This window comes from Acanthisitta chloris, unplaced genomic scaffold (genome assembly GCF_000695815.1).
Source record: "Acanthisitta chloris isolate BGI_N310 unplaced genomic scaffold, ASM69581v1 scaffold8155, whole genome shotgun sequence".
Taxonomy (NCBI): domain Eukaryota; kingdom Metazoa; phylum Chordata; class Aves; order Passeriformes; family Acanthisittidae; genus Acanthisitta; species Acanthisitta chloris.
Genome location: NW_008672034.1, coordinates 1 through 12,143, shown reverse-complemented (window position 1 = coordinate 12,143; position 12,143 = coordinate 1). Strand labels below are relative to the sequence as shown.

General features: G+C 40.9%; 1 protein-coding gene across 1 annotated transcript in view; it reads right to left on the bottom strand.

The window, feature by feature from the left end:
* The window catches only part of DENND3 (DENN/MADD domain containing 3), a gene marked incomplete at its 5' end in the record, with an annotated part of 20,642 nt that extends 12,315 nt beyond the window's left edge, over positions 1-8,327 (bottom strand). Inside the window, 7 exon segments of the mRNA XM_009074350.1 lie at positions 2-25; positions 2,042-2,138; positions 4,769-4,924; positions 5,294-5,415; positions 5,723-5,941; positions 6,967-7,086; positions 8,219-8,327. Of these exon segments, the coding sequence (XP_009072598.1) occupies positions 2-25; positions 2,042-2,138; positions 4,769-4,924; positions 5,294-5,415; positions 5,723-5,941; positions 6,967-7,086; positions 8,219-8,327 (847 nt within the window).
* Positions 8,328-12,143: the final 3,816 nt, after the last annotated feature.

Genomic DNA, 12,143 nt, shown 5'->3' with positions numbered 1-12,143 from the left:
AGTGAAACATGTAGGTCTCTAAAACCTGTCAGACACAAAGGGGTGAACTGTGGATCATTTATAAATTACATTTTTATTAGACTGTTTTGCTCACTTTTATTTCCTACTCATGCAAAGCTGAGAACTTCCAATTGAGTAATCACAAAACCAAAAAGATTTGAAAGCTTCAACAGAAAACTAACTCAGTTTCCATTCACCTTCTGGACTTTGGTGTTAGTTGCTGAGTGGCAAACAGTACTCTCAGAGTGCTCTCCAGGAGATGAAACCAAGCAAAAATGAGAAATTCTGAGCAAAACAGAGAGGTTTAACTACAAGTTTAACAGTTTCTTTTCTGGGTGTACAAAGTACCGATAATATTGACTATGGTTTGGAGTAAAAAGGTTGTTGGCATGTTAACATTATGCCATGAAGCTGAAAAGACAAGTGAGCCATCTCCTTTCCTGGTAACCTCCAAAATTGATCCCTGCTCAGGTCATTATTGTGGTGTCACCCAGAAATAATTTCTAAAAGGGTGAAATTGTTACTTTTAGGATAGAGGACACCATAAAAATTGCCAAGTGTGAACTGAAAGGAGCAGAGAGCCACCACCTCCCACCACTGCACAGCCAAATCCACAAGGCCAAATCCAGGACTCGAGGCAATACAGCGTGTGTTATATAACATTATACAATGTGTATGTAATATATAATGTGTGTTATATGACGCTATGAACGTCCAAATGCCTCTTATCAATCCAGTTGCAATGTGCCTCGTAAAACACATCTCCAAAGCCACGAAGATTCCTGATTTTCAGTCTTTCCCCACGAGGTGGCGTGTTCCGATGGGAATTGTGTGTCCAGGAGACTCCAAAATTTCGGCCTTTCTAACGGTTCTTCTGGAGTTCTCTTAATATAATTCCAGATCCCACTAGGAACTGCTCTATAATGTGTTATTTTCCAAGTCTTGCTTGACAACAAACCTGCCACTATGTTATTTTAGTCTTTCAGTGAGACAACTGCTCAAATCTCTCCTTAAATGTGCACATCTAAGTCCAAAATTTATTCTAAATTTCAATTCATAAAACTGCCACTATTTCTGCTATCCAAAATATTTTAATTATTTCTCTTCATCTGAAATCCTGGTCAGAACATTTCCAGCTAATTTCTCTCCTAGTGACACATTGATAGGTTATTTTCATGTTTACTCATGTTGGAAGGTTTATCCAACAAACAAACACTATTTCCCATCTGGGATTCATCAGTTTGTTACCTTTAAATTCCAGATATGCTGTCAAGTTTAGCCACTACCACTTTAGTAAAATTTCCTTTACACACTGAGATCTTTAAACAGATGTTCAGAAACTTGTATCATATGTTTCAAGATGGAAAAAAAACCCAAGAAATAAAAGAATTGTTATCAACCAGGACCTGTTAATATTAATGACCAGATCTTTTTGCCAGGATTAAAATGGTTAGTCCAGAGAACCAACTGCCAAACTCTAGCAGCAAGAACTTTTTTAACTTTCACATGGGACAAAATTAAAAGCAACTGCAAAATGACAGATGCACTTCCTTATATTCCTTGTTAAGCCTTTGCTTTGGCCCACAGGTTTGTTAAACAATTTACAGTATCCTCCCCAAAAAGTTGGGAAATACTAATATATTATTTTTGAGAAGCTTAAATAACAGCACAACATTCTTACTGCTGGTTGGAATAAGAAGGAAGCTAATTAATAAAACACAGACTGGCTGAAAATTCATGTCTGTGTATAAAGACAGTCTGGACAAGTGCCTGTGCTTAAAATACAGATTAGATGGAGCTCTGCTGACCATCTGCCACGGGATAATCCAACCCCTGAGGAAGTATTTTGCTCTGGAATGACACAGTACCTTGCTCTCCAAAACACTGCCTAGTATTTTATCTGTTTGTAGCAAATAAATTTGGTAAAGCATTCTGTGAAAGTTGGTGGTTCCACACCAGCACACAGACCAAAGTGTGAGCAATCCATTAACATTTGGCATTAACCCAGATTGATAACAGAGAACCACAACACTGAATTTACCTTCTTGTAAAATGGCTGGTCCCCAACTGCTCTTGTTTTCAGAAATTCTTCACTGTTGAACACTCTGTGTTCATAATTTAGATGGTCTTTTACCTCCCTGGAGACAAAAATGAAGGAATAGATAAACATGCTTGGAGATTTGTAAGCAAGTTGCAATTTTGCAGCAGCAGCTGCTCATTGGTACCACTAGAAACACACTGCAGTATCAGAAGGCAAAATAGAAACATGCTGCAGTATCAGAAGGCAAACTCAGTTTGACTGAGCAAGTCTGAGTTACTGAATCATGGAAAAAAAATCAAATTCTTATGAGCAGTAAGGCATGCACCTGCTGCCACTGCCATTTCAAATCAGCAAACTCACTCAGAGCCTGTGAGATCTAGTAAAGCATGAAGGAGAATCTGTGTAAATCATGACTTAGGCTCCAATCCTGGAATCACATTTACATACACAGCTCCTGAATCACAATCAACCCACTGGAGCACAAAAGAGGCAAGTGTACCTATCCACAGAGGTGATTGGAAAGATGTGACCAGACCTCACACTGTCCCATCACACTGTATCTGTAACATGCACATCAAATACAGAGCTCTTACTATTACATCTTATTAACAGTTTATCAAGCCATGTGGGTTCAGGGAAAAGGATGGTGAACAGAAGTACATAGTTCTATATAATCCACGTAAGTTAGCACTGTTTGCTTTAAACATGGAACCAACACACACACAAAATCACTAGGAGCTTCCCTGAAGACAGAACAACTGGCAGCACAACTGCATCAGAAATTTACTTTCCTTCACTCCTGGACATTGGTAGAATTAGAAGATAGAAGAAACAAGGCTGAAAGAAAAGAACAAAGAAAGTTTGAAGGAAAGGAAAAAGAAAGCAAGAGAAGAATCAACCCTTTTGTGACACATTATCTCTTACAGAGCAAAGCATCTGCATTCAAGAGTTCAAGCTGCTAAGAGCAAAACGCATTTATCCTCCTCATTTTGTCTGGAATTATTGCTGCCAAACACTGAAATCCACCGAATCCCACAGTGGAAGTACACCAGGTTGTAAATGCATTTCAGTTTCCAAAACCAGCTAGCTGTAAAGACTGTCCTATTCCCCACTGTCCTTCCTGGAGGGCCACTAGTAGGAACACTCCCTAAGCTGATCTACTAACACAGACACCCTGTGTTTGTACTCTGTAAGTTAACACAGCACCTTCTGAAAGTGTCAGGGAGATTTCATGTGAGCAATTCAGTAGCTGATCCAAAGGGGAGCACCACCCACAGCAGGAGGCACCAAGGAATGGCTGGGGATGGTTCTCTGCACAGATCTTTCCAGAACTCTGACCCTGCAATCAGATTCTTTAGGAACACCAGGAGGGCAGTTTCATTTTCATGGGTGTGTTTTTAGCTAGGTAAAAAGAAATTAAGCATATGCAAAGCAGCCACTCATTTTCTGCACATTTTTGTATGAATCACCTACCACATATCCATTCTCTCCCCTGATACCAGCAAGTAACAGCAGGATTTACAACCATCACCCAGACTGATAAGATAATGCAGCTGTGACTATCAACACATGCATTAAATTAAGAACAATGAAAATCACCATATAGAAAAAAACCCAAATCCTACTCCATGTCATTGTTAAAATGCCAGTCCCAAACACACCCAATACTCAGCATTTCTTGTCATACAATCATGGAATTCCCCAAGATGGAAGGGACCTAGAAGGATCATTGAGTTCAGCTCCTGGCCCAGTTGGTCCTTCTGCTGGAGAGGGTCCAGAGAAAAGCAACGAGGCTGGTGAAGGGACTGGAGCACAAGTGGCATGAGGAGAGGCTGAGGGAGCTGGGGGTGTTGAGCCTGGAGAAGAGGAGGCTCAGGGGAGACCTTCTCACCCTCTGCAACTCCCTGACAGGAGGTTGGAGTCAGGTGGGGGTTGGTCTCTTCTCCCAGGCAACCAGCAGCAGGACAAGAGGGCACAGACTCAAGCTCTGCCAGGGGAGGGTTAGGTTAGATATTAGGAAGAGATTTTTTACAGAGAGAGTGATCAGGCATTGGAATGTGCTGCCCAGGGAGGTGGTGGATTCACCATCCCTGGAGGTTTTCAAGCTGAGACTGGATGTGGCACTTAGTGCCATGGTCTAGTAACCACAGTAGGGTTGGACTTGATGATCTTGGAGGGCTTTTCCAACCTGGTTGATTCTATGATTCTGTGATTCTTGTGCCAATATTGTGTCATTGAGCCTAAACAGCTCCTCCTCTCCCTCCTTCATTTTCAGGTGGTTACACTCTCTGGGTACCTCATCCATTCTCAGCAATTTTTTGGTTGGCCAAAACACATCCAGGTGTTCTGAATGCCCAGTCCTGCTTTCAGCTCTTCTACCTTGTCCCAGTTTGAATTCAGTTTCCTCAAATAGGAGTGGCCAAGACAGTGTCCTTGACCAGTATCCCTACCAGGCCCTAAGCTTTTTCTAGTTACGAACTATAAGGACTGCACTTCTCTTCCTGAAATCTTCATGCAAAGGACAAGTTCAAAATCAGAACAGTTTTATCTGAGATGCTCTAACAATGTATATGTGCCCAAATAAATTAATTATTGGTATTCCAGCAGGCTACAGGACCTCTCTGACAAAACCCAAGACCTTAACAAAATATAAAGTAAGGCAAAACGAGAATATTTTCAGTAACTGTGGAAGTGTCTTACCCAGCACCATATGCTGTGTCCACTCACCTGAAGATATTAACAATTAACTGCAACATGGTTTGCTGAACATCCATGTTCAGTTTCTGCTGCCAAGTCCTCCTGCGCGTTTGGAGCTCCCCAAGGTCTGCGCTGGCTCGGAGGTGGCAAAGCTCCAGATCATAATGCAGCTGGAGACTCTCCACTCTGCACAGAGAAGAGAACTCTCAACTTACATCCTAACACCAACAGTTATTTTCATGCCTTTTAAAGGGAAATTACTTAGCCCTTTATGCATCTTACAGCTAGAGAAGTGCAAGATTGATTTTGGGTTCAAACTGAAGGAGGGACAGTCTAGGTTAGATGAGAGAATAAAGTTTTTTACTGTAAAGGTGGAACAGGTTGCCCAGGGATGTGGTGGCTGCTCTGACCCTGGTGGTGTTCAAAGGCCAGGCTGGATGAGCCTTGAGCAACCTGATCTAGTGAGGAGATGTCCCTGCCCATGTCAGGGGGTTGGGACTAGATGATCTGTGAGGTCCATTCCAACCCCTAAATTCTATGATTCTATCTCTTCACCTTTTTATGAAAGTTTCTGCTGCTTGTGCTGGAACATCTGGAATTTCAAGTTCTTGTTCAGCCATTTTGGAATGTGTAATATCTCCATTATCTATATTAATTAGAATTGAATCTTCAGTTTCCTTTAAACAAAAGAAAATAGAACAACTGTAAATATACTAATATTGTAAAAAGATTCACTTCTTCTTTACATACTACTCAGACAATTATTTCATCAAAGAGGCAAATCAGAAAAGGACTGAATTTTATTTTCCACTACTAGAAGATTGCATGGATTGAAAAAACAAAACTTTCAAGAAAAATAAATGTAATTACATTAATAGATGTTAATCTCAGTACATAAACATTTAGTAACCTAATAAGCTCTTCACTTAAGGGGACAAATGCACTGCAAGTGAAGAGCATGAGTGGTCATGGGCTAAAACCTACCATGCTAACTTCCTCAAAATGATCAATGTGACATCCCATAAGGAAAGATGTTGGGGCCATCACAAAATCCAGCATCTGCCGAGACAGGATGGGCACAAAAGTGTGCTGCCACTGAAGAGGATGAAGGTACAACATAAAGCATTCAGCAACAAGTGTCAGCAGAGCCCAGTCAGAGGAGAAGAAAACTATTCTCTGCTCAGTCAAAATACAGGTCATGATCTGGAAAACAAACCCAAAATGTTAAATGTTTACAAAGAGTTACATCTAGTAACAGGTTGCCCAGGGATGTGGTGGCTGCCCCAACCCTGGTGGTGTTCAAGGCCAGGCTGGATGAGCCTTGAGCAACCTGATCTAGTGAGGAGGTGTCCCTGCCCAGAGCAGGGGGTTGGGACTAGATGATCTGTAAGGTCCATTCCAACCCCAAAAATTCTATGATTCTATGAATCTATAATAGTACTAGAGATGAACAAATGTGTCATCTGCTTGTCCAACTCAGCCTCACAAATGCTGATTTGTAATGGCTACTGTGCAGATTTATAAAATGAAGTATGCACCAGTTGCACAGGACCATTCAGGATTTGAGAGAGTTGCACATGTGGTCAGAGTACAAAACCAGTAAGGCAGTACTGCCTACTCTCAGGGCTGAGGAGGTTTTGTACAGGAAGTGGCACCAATAACACTGATGACTCTGAGCAACCTAATTTAACTCCACAGGTGGCCTTTGAGCAGGGAATTGGATGGGGAAACCTACAAGGGACAATCCAAGCCAAAATTAGTGTAAGATTCTGTGAAGCAATGAAAAAATTCTTTGCAAACAGGTTTTCATATTTTCTTGTCTTTCTGCACCATTGACACTTATTTGTATGGCAGTGCCAATTATTATCAGTCCATCCCAGAGCTCCCTTTCCTACACATGAAAAAAATTCTTGTAAATCTTGTAGAAATGCATGTACTGAGAATTCAAACTAAAATCTGTCACTCAACTTGGGTATTCACGTTTTAAAATACATTCATACGGAATTCAGCACCTATTTCTAAACCACAGGAGGAAGAAATACAGTGTGCCTTAATCTAATCTGGTCTATAAATAACAAAGTATCTTATTATGAACTATGTTTAATTGTGCCATGTCTCCAATATGCAGAACTAACTGAATTTCTGGGTTTATGGAGGTTTTTTGCTTAACTAAACCACAAATTACCAGTACTGTCAATCTCTAAAGCATTTGAAAGCATCAGTTTTACCTGCAGCACCTGCTCTGGCTTGAAACACAGCAATGGAAGGTGAAGATCCAAGTCAATAATTGGACTGTCTGGATCCTCTCGTGAAGGAATTATTATTTGAAGTGGTTTCATATTAAATACCTGTAAATAACAGATGTTTTCCATTTACTCCTTAAGGAAAATGTTCCCACAGCACATTTAATTTGGGATTTTAGTTCCAACTACAAAATATTAACATGAATTGAGAGCAAGAAGATATTTGCATACTGCAGAAAATTAAAATAGAAAAAGAAGGAAATACTAAAAAGACATAACTAGTTTGAAAGATTAATACAGACTTGTCTCCTCTCATTTTCACAGGGTGCTTGGCCAATAAATTTTTTTAAAATCATCTAACAGAATTAAACTTGCTTTGTTGTAACAAAATAATTGAATTATTATTTGTAGATACAACTGGGAAATCAAAACTACTGATAGAAGTCATACAGAAAATACAAAAAATATCAACAAAAAAAGTGAGCATAGGTGCTCATGCTAAGAAAATAAAACAAGCCAAAAGGAATGAGTTCTCTCCATGTTTCAAACACTGCAACTCGAATCCCTGGGGGTCACATCCTGCACGTGCTGCATATTTCAGCACTTCACAGCTCATTTAGCCTATCGCCCAATCTTCCATCTACTCTATTTTCCCCTCCACTCCTAACCCTCATCCCAGGGTCAGGGAAAGCAGCTAAGGAGAAGTCCCTGGCTGAAGCTCTGCTTCCCTAGGTGCTGCTGCAGCAGACAAACCAGAGTGTGCTGAAATCACTGACTCAGATAACATCTGGCTTGACTTGGGAAGGGCCATAAAGAAACAAACACAGCACTGAATGGTGATTGATGTGAGTTTCCCCTCTCAGCTAGGGTTATTCAGGCAGCAGCCAGACTAGGACATTTCATCCACTAGACTCTGTTCTGCTGCCCCAGATCTATCCAGGCATCATCTCAAACCAAAAATAATTGGCATTAAACAAATCCTTCCCAGAGGAATATTGAAAACTAAACACAACCACGAGTTCTGGTAGTGCCAGGACTCAACCTTGCACCCTGGGCATACTCTTTATTTTCTGTACTAATAATGCACAACTCTAAAGCACAGGTGTTGACACCAGTTTCACATCAGTAAGTACAATCTCTGACCTGAGACTCAAGAATGTCCCCCAGCTTATAAAAAACAGCATCTCAGTGCTCTATAAGACATAAAGTGATTATGAAATGCAGGATGAGCAATTACCAAGTGGAGTGGTCCTGGTGGTGGGCTGGGGATTAAAAACAGCTTTGCTGCAAATTCTTTTATGTGGTCCTCAACATCTAAATCCTTCAAAGGTAGTTGCACCAGTAAGCTGTAATTAAATTACAGGAAATAACTTATTAATAGTAACATGCAAACACAAAAGAGCCTTTCTGCTGATAATCTAGAAAAAAAACATTAGGAGCAATGAAGCTGTTACTTCAGCTAATTAATTTCTAATTTATTAGATACTTGAGTGGCTCCATTTAACTTTAATGATGCTGCTCTGTCAGAAGCAGGTTGATTTTTTTTTTTAATTTCCAGGCATAAAATACTACTGCATCCCATCTATCAGAGGCTGCAGATAGCCTAGTGGGCTGCACAACAGCCAAAGAAAACCACATGTGAGATGAGATGGTGAGATGCAGCGGAAGAAAGTGTCCCACAGAGATTGCCTGAGTAACCAAACACCCACAGCTGCAATGCAGTGCCACCCCAAGCATCAGACATCAGTTGTGGGATGGAAAACAGCCCCAGAAGAAAAGAGAGGTTGTAGACATGGGCTTGGCTGCAGAGGAATGTGAAGCAAGAGCCACATTTAGTGTAAGGCTGCATGAACACTGCTCTTGGTTATAATTCCTGCCCACACAAGGAACATATGTGCAAACCTGCCAAACATTTCTGTTTCAGAACTGTATTCCCCTAACAAAGCTCATGTGGTTAAAATTATATCTTAAATCAATTCATGAACATTCAAACACACACACTATCAACACTGCAAACTATCAAGTCCAACAGCATTTCTGAAATATAACAATTTACAAGGTAGGTATTTGGAGTCAGAAAGGGCATTTTGTTCCATAAAAGTTTCACATGTGTGTTTATAGCAAAAAAAAACAAAACACCAAAATCTTCACAAAACCCAAAACCTAAGCCTGCAGATCTATAAATACAGAAACTAGGAACTGAATATGGTAATCTTCTCCCTTGAGGTTTTACTTCAGTTCAGTTTCGCTGGTTTCCTGGAGAAGAATACTTGCTCTTCAGGAAGAAAACAACTGAATAGGTCAAGAGATGTAAGAATTCAGGACATCATATTTGTGTGTGGCATTTAGAGTCCAGAATAAACATACTCTGTCATATTTTACTGCACTTTAATTGGATTAATGATATATTTAAAATCACTACATTCCTATTTGCAAACTGTCCTGGGCTGTCATTCCTGGAGAAGAATACTTGCTCTTCAGGAAGAAAACAACTGAATAGGTCAAGAGATGTAAGAATTCAGGACATCATATTTGTGTGTGGCATTTAGAGTCCAGAATAAACATACTCTGTCATATTTTACTGCACTTTAATTGGATTAATGATATATTTAAAATCACTACATTCCTATTTGCAAACTGTCCTGGGCTGTCACACTGTGCTGCTTTGAGCTGAAGTAGAGTTAACTCTCTTCACAGTGGCTAGTATGGGGCTATGCTTAGGATTTGTGCAGAACACAGAGGTGATGATGCAGAGATGTTTTTGTTGTTGCTGAGCAGAGCTCACACAGAGCCAAGGCCTTTGCTGCTTCCCATACTGCCACACTGGCAAGGAAGCTGGGACTGCATGGGAGATTGGGAGGAGACACAGCTGGGACAGGTGACCCAAACTGACCCAAGGGATATTCCATACCACAGGACATCATGCTCAGGATATAAGGTGGGAGGAAGAAGGAGGAAGGGGGGACATCTGGAGTGATGGTGTTTGTCTTCCCAAGGAACCGTTACGTGTGATGGTCCCTGCTCTCCTGGAGATGCTGAACATCTCCTGCCCATGGGAAGCAGTGAATTAATTCCTTGGTTTGCTTTCCTTGCGTGCATGGCTTTTGCTTTCTCTATTTTGATTTCTCCATTAAACTGTGTTTATCTCAACCCATGAGATTTTCTAGCTTTTACCCTTCCCATTTTTCCCCCTTCCTGTTGGTGGGGAGTGTGTGAGCAACTTGTGTGGTGTTCAGTTGCTAGCTGGGGTTAAACCACGACACAGATATATCCCCAAAAAGCCCATCAGCTATTCAGAGGTGCAGACAAATGGGAATTCAAGAATTTTCAAAGAAAAAACAGAAAGTAGAGTCATAAATTAAAACAAGTACCTTAGCAATGCCTTAGCTGTGGCCTAACAGCACAGGTAGACCTGCTCTTTTTTTCTCCTTTGAGACAAAAAGCTCAACTTAAGGCATCCAGTGAATGTCACAGCAGAAATTATGTGACTGAAAAAGCAGCAGACATAGAGGGCAGTAAGAGCTCCCTAATCAGGACACTCTGCCTATTAATGCAACCTAACAGCAGCTGACAGCTCTGCACTGCAAACGTCTGCTGAGATAAATGAAGTAATCTCCAAAACACTCAAGTGGAGAGCTAAGGAGTTTATGAACCTTCCATTACCTCTATTAACTGTCCACAGACAGGTGTTTCAGAGAGCAGGAACAGCTCAGAATAGGCCCTTTGTACTGTCTCTGTGCTGGGAGCTATTTGCACACTCCCACCTTTTCTCAAGGCAGCTGAAAGAACTAATGCACATGTTGGAAGATTTACTGTTTGAATGGAGCCTATTCAACCATCCAAGACAGGAGTTCATCCAGAAGGAGATTACTGCCAGGAATATTTCACTTTTCATGCAGTGTAACAGATTGAGGAAAAACTACCTTTGCAAAGTGCCAAAATCTCTCAAGTTAAAACTGAACCTTTTCAAACAATGTAGAATAATCCAGCAGCTACCTAGTTGTGAAATGGTCTAGATGCACATCTGCTTGCTTTGGAGATAGGCAGACACACTCCAGTCAAATTGTTCTGGATTTGGGAGCACTGTGTGCTAGTAACATGGGAGACAGCCATAAAATTAATGGCACAGAATACAAAGACCTTCATCACTGTGATGACAGTTTGCAAGATCCCCTTCCAGTTCAGAGCACCTACTGGATTGACATCTTCTTTGTACCCCAGTTTGTCCTCAGTTTTCAATTGTGATTTCTATTATATTCTGCATTTGAAAAAGTTTAGGAACCCAGATTTTACCTGGGAATGTTTATGATGATAAAATACCTTTGAGGATTGTTCTGACTGAAAACCAGTACCCTGAAACCACTCTACCTGTAAGTAATTCTGTGCACTGTATGTTCTGAAGGAAATAATTTAGACGCGACAGAATTCTGGAGGAAAAGGAAATCTGCTGGTGCAAAAATGTGTTTAATGGAAGCAGAACCCCTTTAGATGCTAGTTCAACATCTGGTCTTCAGGAGCAATGGCACCAGCTCTCAGGAGGAAAGGGCTGCACACTAGAAAGAGGTGGTTTGAGGTCCACCAGCAAATGTTTGCAAATCCCCAGACTTGAGAATGATTCACCAGCTGAAGCATCCTGCAAAACTCCACTGCAGCATACCAAGGACACAAGTGCACTGCTGAAGGTGTTATTACTTGCTAAGTACAGGAGGCATTGCTGCTGGAGCACACTCAGCCAACGAAAACATTTCATTAGATTTTTAACTCACTGGTCACCTGATCACAGCTCAGGCTTCCCAAATTACACACAGCAACTCCCTTTCTGATTTGCAGGAAAACAATGGCAGTGTTCTGTAATGTTATAAAAAGAACATCCCAAGCTCCACAGGGCACTGTGCTCAAAATACATCATAGAGGTCTTTGTTGTAATTGCTTGTATTGCATTCAGAGCTGCCACACATCTCAGCAGCTGTTTAATGCCACGTGGAAAAGTTTTAGTAATACAGTTAAAATAAGGAAAGCTGCACCTCTCCACCCCTTCCTTTCCCTCCACCCAAGTGCACTCTGGCACAGTGAAATACTTTTTCTAAAAATAAACCCCACCAAATTCAGAAGGGCAGATATTCTGAAACTGACCATTAAATTGTGTGTGTGTGTGTGTGTAT